General features: G+C 47.1%; 2 protein-coding genes across 13 annotated transcripts; one reads left to right on the top strand and one right to left on the bottom strand.

Moving 5' to 3' along the window:
• Positions 1-1,221: 1,221 nt before the first annotated feature.
• On the bottom strand, positions 1,222-7,338 carry KLHDC9 (kelch domain containing 9). 5 transcript variants are annotated; one of them, XM_080985900.1, is made up of 5 exons: positions 7,272-7,338; positions 5,558-6,078; positions 4,162-4,330; positions 2,043-2,241; positions 1,222-1,676 (listed from the first exon to the last, which is right to left on the bottom strand). In XM_080985900.1, the coding sequence occupies exons 2-5, from the start codon at positions 6,064-6,066 to the stop codon at positions 1,510-1,512; spliced, it is 1,044 nt and encodes a 347-aa protein (XP_080842026.1). In that variant the 5' UTR covers positions 6,067-6,078; positions 7,272-7,338; the 3' UTR covers positions 1,222-1,509. The 5 variants fall into 5 exon arrangements, with proteins under 5 accessions (XP_080842026.1, XP_080842025.1, XP_080842024.1 ...); XM_080985899.1 differs by lacking the exon at positions 7,272-7,338 and adding an exon at positions 6,999-7,253; XM_080985898.1 differs by lacking the exon at positions 7,272-7,338 and adding an exon at positions 7,207-7,253.
• Positions 7,313-24,715, top strand: LOC308465716 (V-type proton ATPase catalytic subunit A-like). Of its 8 annotated transcripts, XM_080985891.1 has the most exons (17): positions 7,384-7,415; positions 8,590-8,626; positions 9,382-9,514; positions 10,139-10,274; positions 11,284-11,412; positions 12,751-12,965; positions 14,880-15,017; positions 15,823-15,974; positions 16,188-16,350; positions 16,564-16,672; positions 17,350-17,472; positions 19,284-19,398; positions 20,336-20,399; positions 20,494-20,697; positions 21,465-21,559; positions 23,408-23,579; positions 24,329-24,715. In XM_080985891.1, the coding sequence occupies exons 4-17, from the start codon at positions 10,193-10,195 to the stop codon at positions 24,419-24,421; spliced, it is 1,854 nt and encodes a 617-aa protein (XP_080842017.1). In that variant the 5' UTR covers positions 7,384-7,415; positions 8,590-8,626; positions 9,382-9,514; positions 10,139-10,192; the 3' UTR covers positions 24,422-24,715. The 8 variants fall into 8 exon arrangements, with proteins under 8 accessions (XP_080842015.1, XP_080842014.1, XP_080842020.1 ...); XM_080985889.1 differs by lacking the exon at positions 8,590-8,626 and having other exon boundaries at positions 7,313-7,415; XM_080985894.1 differs by lacking the exon at positions 8,590-8,626 and having other exon boundaries at positions 7,332-7,415; positions 9,385-9,514.
• Positions 24,716-25,848: the final 1,133 nt, after the last annotated feature.

The raw sequence follows: 25,848 nt of genomic DNA, 5'->3' as shown, positions 1-25,848 counted from the left end.
GTCCAGCAACATCGGGAGGGCCACAGGTTCCCTCATTCCCAATGGAGGCAGCCTTAGCTTCAGTCACTGGCATCCCTAGTTAAAGAAGGTTACACAGCAGGGCTGGGAATGATATCTCAAGAGAGGTCTCTGTGCAAGACTTCACAAGGCATGGGGAGGCACAAAGGCCCGTGGCAGCACACATGTTTTGGTGTGCAGAAGGTCCCAGGTTTGGCCTCCAGCATCTCCAGTTAATGGCTCCCACCTGGCTAGCCCAAAGCCAACCCAATGCTCCCCAGATGTTTTGAACCACAATTCCCATTAGCCCCAGCCACATGGGAGTTGTCCAAAACATTTGGTGAAGTATAGGGCTGGTGTTTGAATGCCAAGATGGAACTACAGCAAAATATGAGCTGTTGGCTTCTTCAGAGTGAGGTTCTAGCCCATATTGGGCACAAATATATACAATACTTAAAATCTGAGAAACCAGATGAGGAATGTCAGTGTGTAGGAATTTACCTCGCCCCACACTCTTCCAATAAGTAGCACAGCAGAACAAAGTTATGTGCTTCAATCATCATAAATCAAAAGAATGGAATCATCCAAACTAAGTGGCTACTATGCTTAAATCTGTTACTCAGTCAAAAGCCCAAATACAGTGGTACCTCGGGTTAAGAACTTAATTCGTTCTGGAGGTCCGTTCTTAACCTGAAACTGTTCTTAACCTGAAGCACTACTTTACCTAATGGGGTCTCCTGCTGCTGCCACGCCGCCGGAGCACAATTTCTGTTCTTACCCTGAAGCAAAGTTCTTAACCCAAGGTACTATTTCTGGGTTAGCGGCGTCTGTAACCTGAAGCGTATGTAATCTGAAGCGTCTGTAACCCAAGGTACCACTGTAGCTGGGGAACACTTTAAAAATAAATTGTCAATACAGGGGTCACTTTAAAAGGCATTTCCCCATCTCTTGCTGGAACAATGCTGTTTTCAAGATGGGGTGTGCATCATGTGAAACAAAGTATGCTTCACCCTCACCCCTGCCGCGCCACAAAAGACTTCATGTATGTAGACTTAGTTGATTAAAACTCATGTTAATCTGCTAAAACCAGACTCCCCCAAATAAGCAAAATCTTGCAAATGCGCATAGACGGGGTGAAGAATTCAGCTTTTGTTTGTCATTGCAAAAGGTGAGTTGCGGATAAACATGGATCAGATTTCAATACTGAAGGCCCTCAGAAATCAGTAAGATTTTTACATGGAAAAACTTTATTCATAATTTTGGAATCTTCTCACACACACCCCTGCTCAATGAGGCACTTTCTTCCTAGTGTCCTTCAGTCTGATCACTTCCCCCTCTTGTACGTTTACCTGCAGCAAGAGCATCAAAGTCTCTGACATGCCAGAGGGGTGCTTTATTTCACACGGCCCAGGGGCTCACTTTCCCCTGCAGGCGAAAGGGGAGGGGAGCAGAATTGAGAGCGCTGTCCACTTGAGGGTGTTGATGAGAGCCAGTAGCGAGAGGCTTCAGACTTCACAGAGCGAACTCCAAGCTGCAGATCTCTGGGCAGGGCGTTTTTCCATCAGCCCCAAACCCTCCGATGAGGTAGAGCTTGTCATTGCAGAGGCAGGTGCGGTGGCCAACTCTCTTCTGGCCCCGGTTGGAGCAAGAGAAGTGAAACCAGTTTGCTGGCGAAGACCCTGAGAGAAGAGACAAGCTCTGTGAGGTTCTTAGGAGAGACCCTATCCCATCAACTCTAGCTGCTGGTTGAGTGCATAAGGCTCATACCAAACCTGTGTGTGGAGAGATGGGATAGGCCAAGTTGTCTTGGTTAACAGTTGCTTCAGTTCCCCCCTACATTTTATCTGAGGAGTACTTGTTCCTCATCGTGGCTTGCTAGGCGTACAATTCCCAATTCAACAACCTTATGGGCAAGTGAAGAATTGCCGTGGGGGGTGGGAGATGCTACATAGCTGGAGAATTTACATGCGTGGTTCTAATAAGCGCCCCCAAGATTTGTTCCAGCTTCTGGCCAGAGAGATTCTTTGCACAAAGATGCCACTTACTTGTATCATGGATGTAAAGATCATTGCAAATGGCATCCCTGCCGGTCGATAAAGTCTCTCCACCAAAGATGACAGCAAAAGGCCCTACCACGGTGCAAGATTGGTGCCTCAGGCCTTTGGGACCCTGCCGGGATCCCTTTTCAGTGCTGACCAAGCGAGAGAGATTCTCTGTCAGCCCAGGAGCATGGACAGAATCAACCTGAGGGAGGGAAAGGGTGCGGCAGACTTTGAAAAGTGCAGAGAGATGGAGGCTGTATAGGTTTAAGCGCCACTAAATTCTTTTATTAGAATGTTGTGGATTAAAAATGCTTAATTTTATTGAGAGAATATGGATTGTTAAGCGGAGGGACTGGATTCCAATGGGGCAGGATGGTTGAATGGACGATGTTGAGGACAACAGGACAGGCTGAGAATGCCAAGAGCAATAGGAGCTTGAGGGTAAAGCATGGGGAGAAGAGGGTCTGATGCAAAGGGGAGGAAGGTGGCACTCCAAGAGGCTCAATTTCACATCCTGATCTGAACCCATAAGAGCACTTTCCACAGTACTAGCCATTTGGACCCTACGATTAGCAGGGGAGGCCTTGTTGGTGGTGCCTGGCAATCCCTGAGATCACTGGGTGGAAGTATGTTTTTAATTGCAACTACTTTTAGGTTTTGTTTTTTTTAATATAGTGGAAACTTGGTTCTCGAACGGCTCAGTTGACAAACAAATTGGCTCACGAACGCCAATTTAGCCAGGAGGTAAGTGTACCAGGAGGTAAGTGTTCCAGTTTGCGACCGTTTTTCAGAAGCTGAACATCTGACATGGCTTCCACTTGAGTGCAGGAAGCTACTACAGCCAGTTGGAAGCCACGCCTTGGTTTTCGAATGTTTCGGAAGTCAAACGGACTTCCGGAATGGATTACGTTCGAGAACCAAGGTACCACTCGCCCTGGCCACCTTCAGGAGGAAGGGAATCATAGAATCATAGAATCATAGAATCATAGAGTTGGAAGAGACCACAAGGGCCATCGAGTCCAACCCCCTGCCAAGCAGGAAACACCATCAGAGCACTCCTGACATATGGTTGTCAAGCCTCTGCTTAAAGACCTCCAAAGAAGGAGACTCCACCACACTCCTTGGCAGCAAATTCCACTGTCGAACAGCTCTTACTGTCAGGAAGTTCTTCCTAATGTTTAGGTGGAATCTTCTTTCTTGTAGTTTGGATCCATTGCTCCGTGTCCGCTTCTCTGGAGCAGCAGAAAACAACCTTTCTCCCTCCTCTATGTGACATCCTTTTATATATTTGAACATGGCTATCATATCACCCCTTAACCTCCTCTTCTCCAGGCTAAACATGCCCAGCTCCCTTAGCCGTTCCTCATAAGGCATCGTTTCCAGGCCTTTGACCATTTTGGTTGCCCTCCTCTGGACACGTTCCAGTTTGTCAATGTCCTTCTTGAACTGTGGTGCCCAGAACTGGACACAGTACTCCAGGTGAGGTCTGACCAGAGCAGAATACAGTGGCACTATTACTTCCCTTGATCTAGATGCTATACTCCTATTGATGCAGCCCAGAATTGCATTGGCTTTTTTAGCTGCCGCGTCACACTGTTGGCTCATGTCAAGTTTGTGGTCAACCAAGACTCCTAGATCCTTTTCACATGTACTGCTCTCAAGCCAGGTGTCCCCCATCTTGTATTTGTGCCTCTCATTTTTTTTGCCCAAGTGCAATACTTTACATTTCTCCCTGTTAAAAATCATCTTGTTTGTTTTGGCCCAGTTCTCTAATCTATCAAGGTCGTTTTGAAGTGTGCTCCTGTCCTCTGGGGTGTTAGCCACCCCTCCCAATGCAAATAATGAAATAAAATTGCACTGGTTTGGGGATTTGCAAGGGTGAACACCAAAAGTTTGCTTATACTGAGACAATTCATCTTGTTCACCATTGTCAACACTGACTGGCAGAGGCTCTACAGGAGTTTTATCCCAGCCCTGCCTGGCAATGAATGTGGAACCTTCTTCAAGTAAAGTAAGTGCTCTACCACTGAGCTACAGCCCACCTCCACATACACACGTGAGGGGATCTCGGCTTTCCTATTTCTGCAAGGCCACATCGTGTGCCCACCCCACTCACACTCACATGGATTTTGCTTTTCCCCCAGTGTCCAGCTATGTCGAAGTCAGCAGAGTCACGCCCTCCAAAGACCACCAGGTTGTAGCCACTGCTCTTCCCGCTTGGGGTGGTTTCGCGCAGCAGCATGGCAGAATGGCCGGCCCGGGAGGCTGTGCGCGATTCCTCTTCTTTGTACCTGGCAACAGGAGGAGAGAGGCAAAGGATGCTCTTTTAAAAATAATAATTTTTTTTATTAAAAGTTTTCAACATAAAATACAATGAAAATCACACTAATCTAGAAAAGAAAAATAGAGAAAAGCAAAAAGAAACAAAGAAAGAAAGAACAAAAGGAAATTAGAAAGCCCTCTATGAAGAACTCAAAGTGTGTACATGGTTCTCTCATTTAAACCCCACAAGCCTGTATGTTAGGCTTATAGGCAGTGAGTGAGCTCAATGTCACCTAGTGAGCTTCATGGCTGAGTGGGGACCTGAACTTTGGTCTGGCCTGGACCATCTAAGATTGTAGGTGCAGCCACATAAAATAAGAAGAGCTTGCTGAATCAGGCCAGTGACCCATCTAGTCCAGCATCCTGTTCTCACAGTGGCCAACCAAATGCCTGTAGGAAACCTGCAAGCAGGATCTGAGCACAAGAGCCCTCTCCCCTCTGGAATTCAGAAGCATTGGTGCCTCTGACGTAGGAGGCAGAGCATAACCAACACGGCTAGTAGCCATTGCTAGCCTTCTCCATTTGTCCAACCTTCTTTTAAAGCCATTCTGTGTTCTGCAGTTTTAACTATGCGCTGTGTGAAGTACCGTATTTTTCGCTCTATAGGACGCACCTTGTTTTAGAGGGGGAGAACAAGAAAGAAAAATTCTCCCCCTCTCTGCTCAGAGCCCCTTCAGCGAAGCGGCAGGAGAAACGGAGCCCCTTCCATTTCTCCTCCCGCTTCGCTGAAGGGGCGCTGCGCAGCTCTCCCTCTCTGCTGAAGCCAGGAGAGTCTTGCTCTCCTGGCTTCAGCAAAAGGAACCCAAAGCCTTCGGAGTGCAGCACAAGTTCCCGCTGCACTCCGGAGGCTTCAGGCGGCTATCCCTGAAGCCTCTGGAGCGCAGAGGGAGCGCTCCCTCTGCGCTTCGGAGGCTTCGCGTTGCTATCACTGAAGCCAAGGAGCCTGCATTTGCTCCATAGGACGCACACACATTTCCCCTTAATTTTTGGAATTAATACGATACTTTTGAAGAATATGGTACTTTCGAAGAATACGGTACTTTTGAAGAATACGGTACTTTCTTTCATCTGCTCTGACCCTTCCAACATTCAGCTTCTCTAGATGCCCATGTGTTTCATTGTTATGAGAGAAGGTGAAAAACCTTTGTAGGACTGAAGTCCTTGCAAGCAGCTCAGTATTCTGGGCAAGGTCTTACCAGTAGGTCTTGCTGGCAGGGTTGAGATGCAACGTGAAGATGCTGGCGTAGCGCCGCTGAGTTCGCAGCCCGCCCTCGCGGCCCACCACCCGTGCCTCATGGTCCGTGAGCTTAGTGCAAGTGTGGCTGCTGAGCCCCACGGGGGCCTGGTTGGAGGGCCCCGCAGCCCAGCGTTCCCACTGCCCCCGTTCGGCATCAAAGCAGCACACGTCAGAGACCCGGCGGGAGCCGTCCCAGCCCCCCACCACGCACAGGAAGCGGTCAGACAGGACCACAGCTTCGTGGTGGCTCCGGCGGTGCTCGCATTCGGGAGCCATCCTTTTGACCGTCTGGAGTGAGGGGTCGAAGGCCACCACATCCCCAAGGGGCGGCTCCTGGGTCTCCTGCGACTTCAGGCCCCCAAAGGTGAGGAGTTTGCCCTGCACCACATTGCACGAGTGGAATGCACGGCCGAGGAGGTCACTGCACACCACTGGCCTCCACTCCCAGCTGTGGCCGGTGGCTGCCATACCAGGTTTGACCTGCAGGGGGCAAAGCAAGAAGGGTCAAGGGACCAGGTGGTGGACAATCCAAAGAGGGTTTTATTTATTCATCTTAATGAACTGCAAATAGCCATGTTGGAACAAACCTAAACAATTACAAGTAAACAATTTTTTCTTGCAGGAAAGAGGAGAGATGTGGAGATTACCAACAATAAAAAATACAGACAGGTCTTATCGTTAGATGCCCAATGAAGCAACACTCCTTCATAAACTGGCTCTCATATCACCTCTGTCCCCTCTGTGCCAGGCTAAACTTACCCAACTCCCTCAACTTCCCAAGTCTCCCAACTTCCCTGGGAAGGGGGATTGATTGTTAAAACCACTTTAGCAACTGCAGCTCTAAGAGGGAGAAGAGGGGCTTCCTAACAGCTCTCAGCACCCTTAACAAACTACAGGTCCCAGAATCCTTCAGTGTATGCCATGACTGTTTAAAGAAGTATCATAGTGTTTTAAATGCATGGCCGAACTGACTCCAGGAATGTGCTCCAATACACCATATGTAAATAGACCACTTCACTTAAACAATGAACTGAACTGAAAATCTACCCTTACGATACACAAACAAGCATATGCATCCTCACCCCTGACACGCTCTTCCTACCCCTCCAAAAACTAAAATAAGAATAAACATATTTTTTTTTGTACTTGGGTTTAAAAAGTCCCTGCACCACTGAGCCTAAACTGAAAATCAATGCCCCTTTCCCTGGCTGCCCCCACCAAGCTCAGGTCATTTTACCAAGGCATGCCCAAAGGCAAGAGCAGGAACAACAAGCATGTTATACCAGGAACAGGTTAAGAAAGGGTGCCCTTCTTCTGGTAAATAGGAAGGGTGGAAGCATTTGTGCAAGGAGTTTGGTGCAATTAATTTTGTTTTGTTTTTAAAATGCATCCTGTCCTACTCCAAAATAACGTTCCTCCTCTTCATATGGTAGCTGTCAGATCACAAACTTCAAGGCTTGTCTCCCCCCACCCCACCCCCCGCCGGCAAAAAGAAAAAGCTTATTGTGCACATGCTCACAAACACCTCTGAGCACACTGCCAGGGTGTGTTTTCCAGTTATGCTGGATAAATGTCCCTCCCCATTCCCCCCCAAAAAAACTCTCGAACCAGATTTGTGTGTGCATGCAGCAATGGCTGTGTCATCAATCTCAGAAACAGTCATTTGGGCCTACCTTAAAAGAAGAAGCCTCTGCAGAGCAGAAAGCCTGGTTGCCTAGCAACAGGCAGCCCCTAGCAACCCCATCATGTGTCTTGGCAACCGATTCTGTGGCTTACAGGAAAAGGCAGGCCCTGCCAGAAAGCATTTGCTGAGTGTGGTAAAGTTAGCAGGAGCATTAATAATCCGGGTGTGTGTGTTTGTTTTACGGCCAGCGTAGGGGCGTCACGAGGAATCTGGAAAGAATTGGGATTTGCGGAGGAACAATAACCATTGATGGCAAAAATGATGAGCTGGGGGTGACAGGGGGGAATTGGAGGTGGTAGTATCATAGAGCTTCCTTCGTTTGTTTTCAAAAAAATTGAAACCGCGAGCTGTAGTTGTGCTCACTAGAGCTGCCAGACCTCTGGGATTGACTTGAAGTATCCAGATTTGCCTGGCCCCCTCCAGGTGGTAGGGGTAGGGCTTGAATCTCTAGGTGGACGAGAGTGTATTAAAAAAAAACCCCACAAAAGCAAAATTAAGAATATTGTGTGTGCAGCTTGCAAGCTTCAGCCTGCAAATTATTGCATAGAGTCTTGGGGGTGGGGTCTGCCCTTCTTCCCCAATTAACCTCCACCTCTGAAAATTATTGCATAGACTCTGAGAGGATGAGGGTTTGCCGTTCTCTGCACCCACCTCCCTTCTCCCAATTCACCTCCATCTCCAGGGAGGTGGTAGGGAGCACAGAAGAAGACTCACCAGGCGCCATCCCTAGATCTCAGGTTTGAGGCCTGAAAGCTCAGGATCTGGGATGCTCCTGACCTGGCAACCTTCATGTTTACATTCCTGTTTTCTGTACACACTCACTGCATTCCTAGTGCGGGATTTTTAACCCATGTTCACACAATGCTGTCTCAAATGCGCATGTATCCTGTACAGAGCTGGATTAAGCCCTTTAGAGGACCTAAGCACTGAAGAGTTTATGGTCCGTCCTCCACCATATGTAATTCAAAATAAAAACAATACTAACCTGTAAAATAAAATTTTCTTTTTCAAAACTTACATGTATGCTGAAATGTACATGCATGGGACCTGATTCCCTCGTATTATTTCGATAAACATTAGTAGGATGCCCCTATGGTTTAGGTGGGGATAAGTAATAAGAGAACAGAAAAATGGGGGAACAGCGTGGGGTGAAGGAAAACTAAGAAAGCTGTGTTTCTCCCCATAATGACTGTTTTGATGCTTAAAAATAATCTATGTCAAATTCTTTCAAAAAAAGCATCTCATTTCTCTTTGTGTGTGTCTCTCTGTGTGTCCCTGCTTTGCTGGTGCCCTAAATACATGCTTAGTCTGCCTATTGGACAATCCAGCACTGATCCTATAAAGGTAAAGGGACCCCTGACCATTAGGTCTAGTCGTGACTCTGGGGTTGCGGCGTTCATCTCGCTTTATTGACCGAGGGAGCCGGCGTACAGCTTCCAGGTCATGTGGCCAGCATGACTAAGCTGCTTCTGGCAAACCAGAGCAGAGCACAGAAACACCGTTTACCTTCCCACCAGAGCAGTACCTATTTTATCTACTTGCACTTTGACGTGCTTTCCAACTGCTAGGTTGGCAGGAGCAGGGACCGAGCAACGGGAGCTCACCCCGTTGCGGGATTCGGACCCTGTGTTTTAAATGGCTCCTTGACAAAATTCTCCCTGAAATTTATTTGTTATCAAAGAGGGTTGCTATTCCCATGCAATCCAAAACCACTCTTTTTCTCTGCCTTTAACAGATGCATGGCAGGCAGAAATTCAACAGGTACATCCCCCCACCCCCACCCCACATAGAGATGTGGCTATATGGAGAAAACTGTTGAGTTTCTGTTTCCTATGGAAGGGGATCAGAACAGAGCAGCCCCCCGCCCTGAAGCACCAGGAAGGAGAATCCAGTGGACTGTTGACAGTACACAGAATGACTGTTTGCAGTCGCTTTGTAAGGTTTTGCTCCGTTCCTCCTGTCCCAGTGACCTCCAGCCTCTCCCCAGCTCTCTGTGGCCTGCTCAGGTCGGAACTGGTTTCAGAGCAGAAAGCGGTCGTGCCATACCTGTTTTCCTGACCACTTTCCCTGTATAATAAAAACATCCCCCCTCCCAAAAGTAGGAACACCGCCCCGCCAAGCCTGACTAAACCTTGAGAGCAGAAAGAGAGGTCAGGCTGATCTAAGCATCCACACGCGAGGAAGGACTTTCTCACTCCTCGTCTCCAAATAGTTTGGCACCTCTTCCAAAAGGTAAGGCTTGACCTTCAGGAATTCAGTGTGGGTGGGAATGGGTGCTCTTCACAGCTTTGGACCACAGTTGCCAATGGTGTGTTTTCCATGTATTTCTGACGGGGCTCCTATGCCATTAACGGGTGCATGACAGGCTGATGAATATTTTTCCAGCCGCTTTATCTCCACACAGAAACAGCTTTCACCGGTTAGCATTCCACCTGCCCTGCAATGTTGTTGTCGTAAAGGCACAGAAGCCCCACTAGAAAAGAAAGTTGGCAACCATAGCAAAATGTACACTCCAGCTTAGGCGAAGTTCTTCCCCAGCTGTGACCCACCATTTGAAGATGTGTGGGGACAGGGATGGGCTGCAGAGGGGTTGCTGGGTGCTGAAAGACTCGGGTGCAAGCCCCTGATACAACACCACACTTGCTAATTTATATGTGCTTTCTGTCTGGGCAGATTAAGATGTTGGGTGACTGTGGTCTTACCAGCATTGCGCTAAACTGCCCTGTGTGAGCATATTTTATATACAAAAGTTTCTGAAAGCAGCAGGAAATCTGAAGCTCAGTGCAAAAGACCCAGAGCATGGGTCCCACCCCACCCCCTGCTTTGATTCATCCTATCACCCCATTTCTGATGCAGGTATTGTTGCCGTTGAAAGTCCTACCCTGCGGCCTCATCTCACCTTCCAGAATCATGGAGTTCTCCAAACTTCCGAAGATTGGGGATGCAGAGAAGGAGAGTGAGATGGGATTTGTGCATGGTGTCTCTGGACCAGGTAGGTTCTCTGGCACTTGGAGAAACTTAATAATACCCTCCAGCAACCAAAGTGGAAAATAGGAGCAAATGAGTTTACTCTGCAATGAATAACCCAATTTTGCCCTTTGTGTAGCAAGGCATGTTAGTAAACCAAACTGAACATAACACTTCCTTCTTCTTTTTTTAAAGTTTGAACAGTCTGTTAATCAACATTTAAAACCTCTGGATTGTGCTAACTACAAACAAGGATAGGGAACCTGTGGTCCTCTAAGATTTTTTTATTGGACTCCCATTCTCAGTATCCCCCTCTCTTGGCTTCTAACACTTTCTGCAACATTTGTGGTTAAAATAACTGGTAGTTTTGAAAGAGGTGGGGCTGGGATTGGAAGGGAAAGTCTGCTTCTGTCTGCACTGCTAGAGTCAAGATGGCCTGTTCTGACCAAGGTTGCTTTCCCCCTGGGAAAGGAGCAGGACCATAGCTTTGCTGGGGGAAATGGAGTGCTCCTGGATCAAACATTGCCATTGGAGGCTCAGGTGACCTCAGTGGTCAGGAGTGGTTAGGAGTGTTTAGGGAAGCTTTTAATGTTTGACGCATTACTGTATTTTGATATTTTGTTGGAAGCCGCCCAGAGTGGCTGGGGAAGCCCAGCCAGATGCGCGGGGTATAAATAATATATTATTATTATTGTTATTATTATTATTATTATTATTATTATTATTATTATTACTACTACTACTACTACTACTATCATGAGTGCCTCTTTCCAGCTCTTTTTGGAGAATAATGACTTGGCCACTGTTCTCCATGCTCTCTTAGCTTCCAGACTGGTTTACTGCACAGGGCTTACGTGGAGAACTGAAACGCTGAGATTTGTTTGTATCGTGGTTTGCAAGCCCAGTTATCTGCACATGTGTAACTGTGGTTTAAATTAAGGCAGATACTGAGGGCCGGCACTAGCTGGAGAAGCAAGGAAGCAACTTGTGATCGAAGGTGGGGTGACTCTCTTTTTCCTTCTCCCCACTGCCAGTGGTGATTGCCTGCAAGATGGCTGGGGCTGCCATGTACGAGCTGGTGCGCGTCGGACACTTTGAGCTGGTGGGCGAAATAATCCGTCTGGAGGGTGATTTGGCTACCATCCAAGTCTATGAGGAGACCTGTATCTTTCTGGAAAGGGTGAAGGTGATGCCTCCACCTTTTTAAGCACGTTGCCTCCTTTGTCTCCCTTCCTCTGCCCTGAGTCTACCTGCTCCCTTTACCTCCTTCCCTCCCTCCACAGTCCCTTTCGAGACTTGCGTTTCCATCTCTCAACCACCTTTGGGCCTCGCCTTCCTAAGACGCACGTCTCCTGTGTTCCTGGTTGCAAGGAACACCTCTGACCTTTTACTTCTACAAGGCTTTTCGGAGTTCAACGGATTTACAAATTCTGTCGGGGTTGTTCTCCATGCTGCCTTTTAAACTATGACTGGGCCCGTCCCTATGCTGCCCCACCTATTCCTCCCTTAAATCTGGAGGTTCCCTGTCCTTAGAGAATCCAAACAGGAATGCTATATCAATTTAGGAGGAAGAAAATGTAGGATAGCAGTAGATGGAGGGGAACGCCACATGGTCGAGGGGGAATCAAAGGAGGCATGTGGGGTTCACAAACCACCTTCAGCCAAGGTACAGAAGGGCCCATTGCACCAATCATTGGACTCAGCTACATTAGTTGTTTTTTTTTTTTTTAAAAAGCGTTTCAAATGCATTATAACACTATGACACCAGATGGCGCTGTAGAGTCCATTCCTTCTGCAATGTGATTTCTCATGAGTTTTACACTGTGTTTTCCTGAAACAATTTTTTTTATGTTTTTGGATCCAACCATTGTTTCTTCTTGTTGTTAATCCCCGCCCCCCCAGACACAATCACGCGTATGTATTGAAATCACTATATATATATGAGGTATGGGAGGTGTAGAAATTTGAAAGAGGAGATATAACCAAATAATGTTTAGCACACATAAACAGCCAGCCATTGCTCTAATGGTGTTGTGGGGACTCTGATTACATTTCCAAAAAGTAATGACTCCATTGAGGGGCGGTCACAAGGCACAAGTGAAGACTGTCCTTGGAAGTATTAAGAGCACGAGAAAGGCCTGCTGGATCAGGCCAATGGCCTATCTGGTACAGCATCCTGTTCTCACAGTAGCCAACCAGAGACCTCAATGGGAAACCAGCAAGCAGGACTGGAACACACAGGTTCTAATATTATAAGAGAGGAAGAAATTTTATTCTCCGCCTGCTTTCTCCACGCCATTCAGAATTTTATAAATTCGCATCATGTCTCCTCTTACCTTTCCAAAAGGCAAAGTTCAAAGCAGTACCTGTGCAAAGGTAGATGACAATATTAGAGTATCTATTTCAGGTCAGCCTGGCTGGGAAGGAACCCCATTGCTCCCCCCTTCTGCCCTTTCTTTGCTCTCTGTTATCAAAGTCTTTTTCCTGAGTAACTGCTACAGCGGGTGTTTGCGTGGGGGATCCCGTGCTGAGGACGGGGAAGCCGCTCTCGGTGGAGCTTGGCCCAGGCATCATGGGGTCCATCTTTGACGGGATCCAGCGCCCCCTGAAAGACATCACAGAGCTCACCAAGAGCATCTATATCCCCCGGGGCATCAACATCTCGGCTTTGTCCAAGGACCTGAAATGGGAGTTCAGTCCCAGTCCAAACATCCGGGTAAGAGACACGCCATTGGTTTTGGGACGCAACAAGGCCCTGGGCCATAGGGATGAGTTATGAAACCAAGGGGGCAGTGGCCCCAGAAAGTTTGGGGAACCACTGGGCCTTAAGGTGAGCTTCTTGGCTGAGTGAATATTGGAAGCTGGATCTCTTCTACCCTAATCCAACTTTCTGTCTACTCCAGCCTGCTGGCTTGCAATAGGAACATAGGAAGCTGTATTAAATTGAATCGGGCTATTGGTCCATCTATCTCAGTATGTATTTCCTGGCAGTGGCTCCCCAGGCTTTCAGACATGGGAGGTGGGTCTCTCCCAGCCCTAACATGGAAATGCTGGGAACTGAACCCAGGTGCTTTTGTAAATGTTTGATTTACAGGCTGATGGCCAGAAATTTAATAATGAAAATGTGCAGGAGTGTGTGTGTGTCACTAAGAAAAGAACCTATGCCTACGCTCAGGCTGAGGTTCAAAGAAGAACCAGAGAACTAAAAAACACCTGATAGATAAAAAAAAAAAGCTCAAGAGATCCAGCACTTAGCCGACACTCATGATGCACAGAGTTTCTTTAAAGCCACAAAGACCATCTATGGGCCAATAAATCATGGCATATGCCCCCTATGCTCAGCAGACAGTATCACACTTATAAAAGATAAAGAAGTTATTTCACTGCGCTGGAAAGAACATTACCAACATCTCCTTAATCACAACCCCCCCCTGTAGCTACTGAGGTCCTCTCACAAATTCTGCAAAAACAAGTTAGAGATGAGCTTGCAGTATCTCCAAATCTGGGAGAGTTGTGTACAGCTATTAACCAAATTAAAAGCAACAAAGCCAGTGGACCTGATGGGATACCTGCCGAAATCTTCAAAGTGGGCAGAATTTGAACTTACACAACAACTTCACAAGCTCATCGAAAAAATCTGGGAAAGAGAAGAAATCCCAGAAAACTTTAGGGGTGCCAAAATTATCAATCTCTTTAAAAAAGGTGACAGAACTGATTGTGGAAACTATCGAGGCATAGCTGCGACCGGCAAAAATATTGCAAGGATCTTAGCAAACCATCTCATAACAATATCCGAGGTGACCCTTCCTGAATCCCAAAATGGTTTTCAGCCTTCTAGGGGGACAGTGGACATGATTTTATGGAAGACAATCTTACTCAGCTATGAGTGATCGCCAAAGAAGACGTGTGTGTGTGTGTGTGTGTGTGTGTGTGTGTGTGTGTGAATCAATTCTGATTTGCCGCAATCTTCGTAATAGTAGACTAACATTTACTGTAGAATCATCGAACTGTAGAGTTGAAATGGATCCAAAGTGTCAACTAGTCCAGCCCCCTGCAATACAGGAATCACATTGTGATTGTATTGTGTTATATGTCCATGCAATGGAATGTAAATTTTATAACGTGTAAATCTTTTTATAACATTTTAAATAGGGGCATTTCATTCATTGGCCAGAATGCTGGAAAGTTAACTCCTTATGAAGGCTTTGGGCAGTGGGCACTGCCTGTGTGTTCTCCCTTATATCTTCTCAAATAAAAGGCTAGAAGCTCACTTTAAAAAGAAGAAGAAGAATCAGACATCCAGAAAAGTGGCTTCAAATCCTTAGTGGGACAGTTCCCCATAGGCATTCCTGCGGCAACATAGCTGTTGATTTCAGTAGGTGTTTCTCATACATTTCAAAGCCAGTTTTCACACTCATGAGGATTAGAAGTTTGCTTTAAATGCAAAGACAAATGAAAGCTAAGACTCTCAGGATGCTGAACTGTACAGCCAATTCCCCCTTATGTGACTTCTCTGTGCTTGTGTGAACTCTCACAGAACACATCCAGCCCCTGTCTTGGGCCTTCTTTTATGTTGAGATCCTGTTGTGCTTCTTAATCATTTCTGCTGTTCTCCTTTCTACTTCTTTAGGTTGGGAGCCATGTAACTGGCGGCGATATTTACGGAACAGTGCGCGAAAACTCCCTCATCAAGCATATGATCATGGTGCCCCCCAGGTGCCGGGGCACAGTCACCCACGTTGCTCCGGCTGGGCAGTATGATACTTCGGTAGGTAGTGTTTTATGTGTGCTTCTTCTATGCAGATTTATTCGACTAATTGGCTAAAATTTGTGCATTAAATTGACTGGGAGTTCTGTAATTGGTCGACACTGTTACTTTTTAGCCATACAATGCAGACGTTGACATTTTTCTAGCCTTCCCTTTTAATAGTGATGATGTAAAGGTAAAAGGTAAAGGACCCCTGGATGGTTAAGTCCAGTCAAAGGTGACTCTGGGGTTGCAGCACTCATCTCGCTTTCAGGCAAAGGGAGCCAGTGTTTGTCCATAGACAGCTTTCCAGGTCATGTGGCCAGCATGACCAAACTGCTTCTGGTGCAACGGAACACCGTGACGGAAACCAGAGCGCACAGAAATGCCGTTTACCTTCCCGCCACAGGGGTACCTATTTATCTACTTGCACTGGCGTGCTTTCGAACAGCTAGGTTGGTAGGAGCTGAGACAGAGCAATGGGAGCTCACTCTGTTGCGAGGATTCGAACCACGACCTTCTGATTGGCAAGCCAAGAGGCTCAGTGGTTTAGACCACAGCACCACCTGTGTCCCATAGTGATGATAATAACAGCAGTAACAATATAAAGCATTTATGTAGCCTTTTAGAGCATCCAATGCACGTCACATTAGCTCAGGAATCATTTGAACAGCTCTGTTCAAAGGCCATTGTCATTCTTATTATTCCCACGTTGTAGAATGGGAGGTGGAAATAGTGAATTTGGGCTGAAATGGGAGATTTTGAACAGCCAGCCTCTGGCAACTGCACCGTGGCCACTCTCACCTCTGTGCCTTTCTCCCTGAAGGATGTGGTGTTGGAACTCGACTTTGAGGGAGTGAAGGAGAAACTCACGATGGTGCAGGTGTGGCCTGTCCGGCAGATCCGTCCCGTGTCAGAGAAGCTCCCGGCCAATCATCCGCTGCTGACTGGCCAGAGGGTCCTGGACGCCCTCTTCCCGTAAGCCAGGGGTGGAGCTCTTTCAGCACTCACATTCATCTTTCAGGGGCCACATGCCAGTAATGGGCAGGGCCAGAAGGAAAGAGGATCCTGATTCTCACTGCAATTAGATCTTCCACCAGACGCCAAACCATTTTGGAGGCTGGGCGGGCTGGGCTTCAGAACCTTTCCCTTCCCCCCCCCATTATCCCCTCCCCCCACTTCTTCCCACAGGTGTGTCCAAGGCGGGACCACAGCCATCCCAGGCGCCTTTGGCTGTGGCAAGACAGTCATCTCCCAGTCGCTGTCCAAGTATTCCAACAGCGATGTCATCATTTACGTGGGCTGCGGCGAGCGGGGCAATGAGATGTCTGAAGTGCTGAGGGACTTCCCTGAGGTGAGATCAGTGGAGTGGGCGGGGCTTTGTGCTGTGGGCGGAGCCATCCTGGTCCTTTGCTCCCAATTCCTTATTCCTTAAGGCAAACATAGCATTATTGTGCACTGCCCCAATCTCTAGCTCTCCCCACCCCAACCCAACCCACAAACTCTTCCCTAAACCATCACCCCCCGGCCTTCTCCTGCCCTGTAATCACTTTGCTTCCTTTCTCAGCTGACGATGGAAGTGGACGGCAAGACGGAGACCATCATGAAGCGCACCTCGCTTGTCGCCAACACGTCCAACATGCCTGTGGCCGCACGAGAGGCCTCCATTTACACAGGTGAGGCTGCCCTTCTCTCGCCCTGTTTTATCAAATGTATAAAAATGGCTTCCTGGTATCCAAATAATCCCACTGTTAGTTCCATGCGATGTCAGCCTTCTCCATGAATGCTCCCCAGCTGCAAGGAGTGGCACCAGCCAGGCCACTCTCTGCTGGAGACAGGATGCTGGGCTGGGTGAATCTTTGGTACCCTACAACAGCTTAGGCAAAACTGAAAATGCTGTCCCCACCTCCTCCTCCTTCTCCACAGCGGCAAGATCCACACTCCAAGGAATGGGATGCATGCCGCTGCCTCCCACCCTCCCACCGCTGTCATGTGGTGGGCAGGCAGCACACAGAGGCAGGTGTGTGGCCCACTCCTCAGAGCCCGGATCTGCCACTGCGGGGGGCGGGGCGGGGGCCTACCACCTGTGGCATTTTCCTCACCTCACCTCACAGGCAGGCCTTGAGCCGAGATCATCTTGTGATCTCAACCTCTTCCCTGCATTTGGGGTAGGGAAGAGATGTTCTCTCACGCTATATTTTTGGAAGATTTCTTGTCTTCCCAGCTCTTCTGCTTGAGACACTTGCTCCTCAGAGGGATCTCCTCCCACCCACAATGCCTCTCTCTCTCTCTCTCTCTCTCTCTCTCTCTCTCTCTCTTTCTTTCTCTTTTCTGTTTACCCCACCCCATCCAGGGATCACACTCTCAGAGTACTTCCGTGACATGGGCTACCATGTAAGCATGATGGCCGACTCCACTTCCCGCTGGGCAGAGGCACTCCGTGAGATCTCTGGACGTTTGGCTGAAATGCCTGCAGGTAACCCTCTTTTTGTTTTTCAAGACTTCCCTCGTTTCCCAAGTCTAGGGGATTTATATAGGGTGAGCATGGGACAAGCAATCCTGCCCCCCGACTCTTATTTATTTATTTATTTGTATTTATGTAGAGCCTTTGTACCCCACTCTTCAGTCAGTTTAAAGACTGTCCCTGCCCACAGGCTTGCAGTCTTAAGAAAAACATGACACACAAGGGACAGGGAGACACCAAAAACATTACAATGAAGGGTGCCTTCCTGCCTGATGTCTGTGGGCAGGGAGTTCCAAAGTGTGTAAGTGCTTCCATACACACACACACACACAAATGCAGAACAAGTATTAAGTGGTAGCTGGAACAGTGCCAGTTCAGTATAGAATTCTGGAATTGGAAGGGACCCCAAGGGCCATCTAGTCCAACCCCCTGCAATGCAGGAATCACAACCGCATTGTATGTCTTTAGTCACCAGGTGAAAATGTTCCTCTTCAACCAGGCCTTTGGCTGATTAATATTCTACGGCATTCTTAAATGTGTTTGTGGCTGTGGGGGTTATTGTTTTGTTTTAGCTATTTATTTTGTGATTTTATCTGGTATCTTTATCTTGTGAACTGTCCCGAGACCTTTGGATGAAGGGTGGTATATAAATTTTTCTACTACTACTACAGAATTCCTAACAGCCATCTAGCCTCTGTTTAAAAACCTCCAGTGAAGGAGAGCATCACTTTCTCAGGGAGTCCATTCCGCTGTCCAACAGCTCTTGCTGTCAGAAAGTTCTTCCTAATGTTTAGTTGGAATCTCCTTTGTTGTAAATTGATTCCACTGATTTGGGTCCTACTTTCTGGAGCAGCAGAAAAAAAGCTTGCGCCGTCTTCCGTGAGAAAGCCCTACAGGTATTTGAAGATGGCTAGCCTATCACCTGAAAGGGATGCGGGTGTCGCTGTGGTCTAAACCACAGAGCCTAGGGGCTTGTCGATCAAAAGGTCGGGGGTTCAAATTCCTGCGGCTGGGTGAGCTCCTGTTGTTCGGTCCTAGCTCCTGCCCACCTAGCAGTTCAAAAGCACATCAAAGTGCAAGTAGATAAATAGGTGCTGCTCCAGCGGGAAGGTAAACAGCATTTCCGTGCACTGCTCTGGTTCGCCAGAAGCAGCTTAGTCATGCTGGCCACATGACCCGGAAGCTGTACTCCGGCTCCTTCAGCAAGTAAAGCGAGATGAGCACCGCAACCCCAGAATCACTCGCGACTGTACCTAGCGGTCAGGGGTACCTTTACCTTTACCTTTTAGCCTATCACCTCCCAGGCTAAACACCCCAACTCCTTCAACCATTGCCCATAAGGCTTGGTTTCCAGGCCCTTGATCATCTTGATCCCCCTCCTTTGTACCCTGACATCAGGCAGTCACCTTCAATGTAAGCTTTTCAGCGCCTCCCTGTTCCTTATTCTTTGTGCACCATTTTTTTCTTAGACTGTAAACCTGCACACCATTAGTAGTAGTAGTAGTAGTAGTAGTAGTAGTAGTAGTATACTGTCTGTCATCTGGAGATCACAGGGTGGTTCACAACATAAAAATACAAAATGAGATGGCCACCACTTTGGACAGCTTTGAAAGGGAATTAGGCAAAATCCACGGAGGATAACCATGGTTACTGGCGATCCTGGCTCTGTGCTATCTAAATCCAGGCTGCTGTGGAACAAGAGCAGAAGAGTGCTGTTGTGCTCAGCTCCTGCTCGTAGGCATCCGATGGGAGGCACTGTGAGAACTGGTGATGGGCTGCTGACCTTGTAGGACTCTTCTTACGTTTACATTCTTAAATTCCAGACAGCGGGTACCCAGCCTACTTGGGTGCCCGCCTGGCTTCCTTCTATGAACGGGCTGGGCGTGTGAAGTGCTTGGGGAGTCCAGAGCGGGAAGGGAGCGTCAGCATTGTTGGAGCGTAAGTTTTCACCACCTCGGTGCCCTACCAAGGGTGTGGTTGGAGAGAAGTGAAGCAGGGGACTCCTAAACCTGGTTAAAGATCTCTGAGTGGATAAACCGACTGCCTTTCAAGCAATTAATTGATATCATTTACTTATTTCAACACCTCTCTAAAGGTGCTTAACGTCGGTGACAGACAAGTTTCTATTGAGTAAGGTTTTTAAAGATAGCACCTATTATCTAAAATCCAAAACCAGGAAAAGAGGTAAGCCATCTTCCTTCCTTGCATTGAATTTTGTGTCACGTAATTTCTGGTTTTTGTAAAGCTCTAGGTGTGTGGATGTTGGTATATTAAAAATAATATCAACGTTCTTTAGTGTTTGCAGTAAATTTTATTTTGTGAGTTTAGCACAGCCTCGTGTCAGCCTGGTGGCCTCTGATATTTTGGGCTAAAGTGTCCATCAGCCCCAATCGTCAAATCCATTCATTTTGATGGCTTTCTCCACCCTAGTGCCCTTCAGAAGTTTGAAACTACATCTCCCACTAGCCCTCAGCCAACATGGCCCTTTTGGACTCTAACACCCATCAGCCCAGCCAACACAGCCATTTTGCACTCCACCTCCCATCAGCTCTCAGCTAGCATGGCCATATTGGACCACAACTCCCATCAGCCCCAGAGTCAGTATTAGACCAGGTGCTCGGTGTTCCTAAGGTCCCAGGTTCAGGGTCCAGTCCTGCTTTCTTGTTTTAAAAAGACCTCTCTGTGGACTCAGGCTGAATTTTACACACGTCTCCTTTTTTCAGACTTGCAAGAGGCCTGCATTTTTAGTAAGTAGGTATCTGTTGGTTTCATACCTGGCGTGTGCTTGGCCACAGCTTGCCAGCTTCCAGTGGGATCAGATCCTCAACTGAGCTCTTGCTGGGAGTTTCATCTCACCTTTCTCATTGACTCCTAGGGTCTCCCCTCCTGGCGGTGACTTCTCTGACCCAGTCACCTCAGCAACGCTGGGGATCGTCCAGGTGAGTCTCTCTCCTAGAGTGTTGCCAGCTCCTTGACACTACCTGACATGGTCCTGCTAACTCCTCACCTCCCTTCTGGTCCTAATAATTCCAGGTCTTCTGGGGGCTGGACAAGAAACTAGCTCAGCGAAAGCACTTCCCATCAGTGAACTGGCTGATCAGTTACAGCAAATACATGCGGGCCTTAGATGAACACTATGAGAGGCACTACCCGGAGTTTGTCTCCCTGCGCACTAAGGCCAAGGAGATCCTACAAGAGGAGGAAGATCTGGCAGAGATTGTCCAGCTGGTTGGAAAGGTGAGGAGGAGAACAGAAGGGTGTCTGCAGAGGGAGGAGAGAAAAATCATTACGCATCAATTTGTTTCTGTTCCTTTAAAAATCTTCATTTGCCTCATTATCGCTTCAGTGGGATGGTATTTGTGCCATCACAAATTTTTCACCATTCCAGTTTGTTGAGACCAGGGGCCTTGCATTGCCTGTAACCCTGGCGCTGTAGCTCTGTGCCTTGAAAGGATTAGAGGAACCTGATTTTGCAGTTTATTTTGAAAAGTCACAGTGATGCAAGTGCAAGTGGTATTTCAAAATCTATTGTTAACTCAAATCCTGGGGCATTGGAACTCTGCAATTGGCTATACTCAAGTCACCCAGACTGCTAAAATAGACATCTTACAGGGTTTTTGTGAGTATTCCTGATATAAAATATGTGAAGTAGTCAAAACACCCAAAAATGGCTACAAAGCCCTGGAATCTGTTTCCAATCGCAGCAGGGCTTAAGCCTAGATCACTGACTGTGCACAGTGTGCCTTGCATTGCCGCACTTCCCTGTTGGGGAGAAATGAAGCTGGTTGGGGAATCTGGGATTATGCAAAGAATGCCTGGAAGAAAAGGTGTAATTTCCAGGCAGGTTTAAACCTCGGCACCTCTTCTTTTAAGCACCGAGTGTTTTGTTTGAGAGAGATGGCAGGCAGGGCTATTGAAGGTGCCTAGGTCCTGATTCTTCTCTTTCCCCAACCTCACTCTTTTCCTGCTGCTGCTCCCCATTTATAACTATTGCTTTTGTCCAGGCGTCTCTTGCTGAAACGGACAAGATCACCCTGGAGGTGGCCAAACTGATCAAGGATGACTTCCTGCAGCAAAACGGCTACTCTTCCTATGACAGGTAACCCAACACCAGTTGACTCAATATTTGGACCTCTCTCTTTCACACAGCACTTTTGCCCAAGTTCTACTTTCCTCATTTAGCTCTGCCAAGGTGTTGCTTTTCTGTAATTAGCTGAAAACAGAATTAAAGTGGAGTTCCCAACACAACACTTCAATGCAGTACTATATTGTTCAGCAGGGATGAGGAGCCTGTGCCCCTCCAGATCATAGAACTGTAGAGCTGGAAGGGATTTCCAAGAGTCATCTAGTCCAACATCTTGCAATGCAGGAATCACAGCTAAAGAATCCCTGAAAGATGGCCGTTCAACCTCCGTTTGAAAACCTCCAGGGAAGGAGAGGATCACTTTCAAAGGGAGTCCGTTCCACTGTCAAACAGCTCTTACCATCAGGAAGTTCTTCCTAATGTTTACACGTAATTTCCTTTCTCATCATTTGAATCCATTGTTTTGGGTCTCCAGAACAGGAGAAAACAAGCTCACTTCATCTTCCATGTGACAGCCCTTCAGATATTTGAAGATGGCTATCGTATTGCCTCTCAATCTTCTTTATTTTATTTTATTTACCGTATTTTTTGCACCATAACACTCACTTTTTTCCTCCTAGAAAGTAAGGGGAAATGTCTGTGCGTGTTATGGAGGGAAAGCCTACGGGTGGCATGCCTACAGATTTTCCTCCTCTAAAAACTACGTGTGTGTTATGGTCGGGTGCGTGTTATGGAGCGAAAAATACGGTATATACCGCCCTATACCCAGAGGTCCTCAGGGTGGTTCACAGAAAATATCACAACATGTAAAATCAAAATAAGAACAATAATCCAATAGCCCCACCACCACCAAAAAACCCCCACATATTAAAAGGGCATAGGATGTCAATCAGATCAACCAAAGGCCTGGTTTAAAAAGGAACGTTTTTGCCGGGTGCCTAAAGGTGTATAATGAAGGTACCAGGCGAACTTCCCTGGGGAGAGCGTTCCACAGATGGGGAGCCACTGCAGAGAAGGCCCATTCTCATGTTGCCACCCTCCGGACCTCTCAAGGAGGAGGCACACAAAGGAGGGCCTCAGAAGATGATCTCAGAGTCCGGGTAGTTTCATATGGAAAGAGGCAGTCCTTGAGGTGTTCTCCACACTAAGGTGTTGTTGAACTCCCATCAGCTGCAGCCATCATGCCCAAAGGTCAGGGGTGATCAGAGTTGCTACCCAACAACACCCAAAGGGCAAAAGGTTCCCTAGCCCTGTTGCACAGCAGCTCCTTTCCCCCGACCAAGATTCTTCAGTGATGTATCGACATGGGAGTGAGTCTGATCAGCACAAAGCCTTTCCAATGTTAATTACTAGCTTCCTGTCCGTAGGCCCTACCCATACTATTTCCTTGATTATTCATCCTTTCCACTTTTCTGTAGCAAAACAAATGTACCTTTTCTTATTTGACAGACATAATGGTATGCAGGTGATAGGTTTGGGGAGGAACTCCCTACCTATTGACATCAGGCAGGTGCTTTTTGACATCTGCTAAAACATTTTTGTTTAGACAAGCCTACCCAGAAAGTTTAAGCTGATGTGAGTTTTAGTCTATTGTTTTAATTTTTCAAAAGTCTTAAATTATTGCCAATTTTTCATATTGATAACTTTGTCCTTCTATCTTTTTTGCAAACCACTTTGAGAGTTGTTTTTTACAGTCATGCGATGTACAAATTTTATGAAACAAATAACTAAGGAGGGTGCCTCCCACAAACAGCACCCCAGTAAAAAAAAAAAATTCAAGACATTCCACAGCACTTGCGCTCTGATTTATTCGCTCACCACTGAGCGTGCATTAAAGTACTTCAACGTGCTTCTCGATTCCAGGTTCTGCCCTTTCTACAAGACAGTAGGAATGCTCCAGAACATGATTGGCTTCTATGAGTTGGCCCGCCATGCAGTAGAGTCCACTGCTCAGTCCGAGCACAAAATCACCTGGGCTGTCATCCGCGAGAACCTTGGGGAGATCATGTACAAGCTGAGCTCCATGAAGTTCAAGGTGAGGCTGGGCCGTCTACCTTCAGATTAACGAGCTGATTGCAGCTTCCCTTTTATTTCTACCTGCCTCCATCCTAGCAGAGGCGGTTTTAGGGTGGTGCAACCTGTGCGGTCTTACAGGGTGCTGTGCTGCAGGGGGCACCTAAACAGAGCTGTAGAACGGGGTGTGAGAGGTATGGTGGGGAAGAGATTTTAGTGTCACATAGGACACTGTTGAAATTTGAGAGCCCACCCAGAGATGGAAAGAAGAAAAAGTCCTTACCAGAGAGGAATGGCAAACCAAGCTGTTGGACTGTGCCGAAATGGCAGAGCTGACTGGAAGACCCAGGAACCCAGAGGACAAAAACTTTATAAAAGAATGGGGGGGAAATTATAAGTTATTTAGGAGACCGCTGTAAGCAGATGGAAACTTTGACAGGATTTTGATTCCATTTGTACCATGGACAATATGGATTTATATAATATTTAGAGTATGGAAGAATATGCAGTTGTAAATGTTTAAAATGGGAGCCCATGGAGTGGGTGGGGAGAAGTCACAAGAGTTAGAGTAATCTCTGTATATGGATATATATTTGGATCTCTACAACTTTGTATTTGTAAAAACAAATAAAAATAATTACTTTTTAAAAAGAAAAAGAAATTTGAGAGCCCAAAGTCTGCTGCTGGTCCTAGTAGCTCTTTTCTCTTTTCTTTTCTTTCAATATGTCCTCAGCCTGCCATTCATAAATCATGGTTTGTCTCTTTATCCAGGATCCAGGGAAGGACGGAGAGGCAAATATCAAAGCTTACTATGCCCAGCTTAGTGAGGAAATGCAGAATGCCTTCCGCAACTTGGAAGACTAAAAAGGAGGACTTGGAGTACTCAAAACTTTGAGTGATTTGCAGCAGGACTTTTCACATTTCAGGGTGGCGGCGATGTAACAGCTCCAATTAAGAACTCATTGCTAAGAGCTCATTTTTCATGTCAAATAGGGGGCTGGGGGCTGACACCAACACAGTTTGTAACCAATCACGTGTGGCTGTTTGGTAGCAGTTTTAATATTGGAAGCAAAGGAGTCAGGTGCAAACCTTTGGATTTGTTTGTAGGTTTTTAATTTGCATAGCTTGAATAAATTTGAGTATGTGTTTATCCATCTATACTTCTGCATAACTCATTATATGAAAACATTAACAAAAAAAACCTTATCGATGGCGTGGTCAGATGAGGTGGGATATGACTGGTTAAACTGTGTGCTCTGCTCAATTCCTAAATCAACCCTACTGTCAGAGCTTTGCAGACCCTGAATCCTATTGAGGAATGCTTAATTGAGAACAACGAATGTTAGCACTCCCAAAATGACAAAAATCAGGTGAGCTGTCGGAAGAGAGAGCAAGAATAAGAACTTAAACAGCAGCTTGTCCTTTTACAATTCCCAGGGAGGGATGGGTGGGGCAAGGCATTTGGAATAGCTCCCCCCCCCGCCTGCCCCAGTGTCTCTCCCCATAACAATACCTGCCACCAGCATTTTGTAGTGCACACTGCATGAAAGTAAATGTGCATAAGTGGACGGCTTAGAAATCTAGCAGCTGGTCCCCTTGTTTCTTGCTATTTTGCCCCCTTTTCTTTCTTTTTATCTTTGCTCCCACACCCCCTTCCCACATAGGGGTAAAGGGGGGAAGCTGGCCCTGGGTTAGGCCAAGTACTTGCTTTTCCCTGCTAACCCCTTCTAACCTCTCTTATACCCCATAAAGGTAAAAGGACCCCTGACCATTAGGTCCAGTCCTGACCGACTCTGGGGTTGCGGCGCTCATCTCGCTTTATTGGCCGAGGGAGCCGGCGTACAGCTTCTGGGTCATGTGGCCAGCATGACTAAGCCACTTCTGGTCGAACCAGAGCAGCGCACGGAAACGCCGTTTACCTTCCCGCCGGAGTGGTACCTATTTATCTACTTGCACTTCGACGTGCTTTCGAACTGCTAGGTGGGCAGGAGCAGGGACCGAGCAATGGGAGTTCACCCCATCGCGGGGATTCGAACCGCCAACCTTCTGATCGGCAAGTCCTAGGCTCTGTGGTTTAACCCACAGCACCACCCGCATCCCCCTGATACCCAATAGTTATGAACAAAACTGACCATATGTGAAACCAGGGATACCCATATCTGTTTATTTTACGTATTGATTGATCATATTTGTATCTCAATGTTATCTCCAAGGAGCGCAAGGTGGCATATATGATTCTCTTCCTCCCCATTTTATCTACACAATAACCCTGCAAGGTAGGTTAAGCTGTG

The sequence above is a fragment of the Podarcis pityusensis genome, assembly GCF_964106645.2.
Source record: "Podarcis pityusensis genome assembly, chromosome: 16".
NCBI classification, from domain to species: Eukaryota; Metazoa; Chordata; class Lepidosauria; order Squamata; family Lacertidae; genus Podarcis; species Podarcis pityusensis.
Note: the sequence above shows the minus strand (reverse complement) of the source record. Positions and strands in the feature narration are given on the sequence as shown.

Coding starts and splice junctions, on each gene's coding strand:
- KLHDC9 (XM_080985896.1), bottom strand. CDS start 6,938: ATGCTTCCACCCTTCCTATTTACCAGAAGAAGGGCACCCTTTCTTAAC. Junction 6,079..6,881: donor CCTTTCTTAACCTGTTCCTG/GTATAACATGCT, acceptor TGCCCCCTGCAG/GTCAAACCTGGTATGGCAGC. Junction 4,331..5,557: donor CCTGCCAGCAAGACCTACTG/GTAAGACCTTGC, acceptor TCCTGTTGCCAG/GTACAAAGAAGAGGAATCGC.
- LOC308465716 (XM_080985888.1), top strand. CDS start 7,344: ATGTGTCTTGGCAACCGATTCTGTGGCTTACAGGAAAAGGCAGGCCCT. Junction 19,399..20,335: donor AGCGTCAGCATTGTTGGAGC/GTAAGTTTTCAC, acceptor ATTGACTCCTAG/GGTCTCCCCTCCTGGCGGTG. Junction 20,698..21,464: donor TTGTCCAGCTGGTTGGAAAG/GTGAGGAGGAGA, acceptor GCTTTTGTCCAG/GCGTCTCTTGCTGAAACGGA.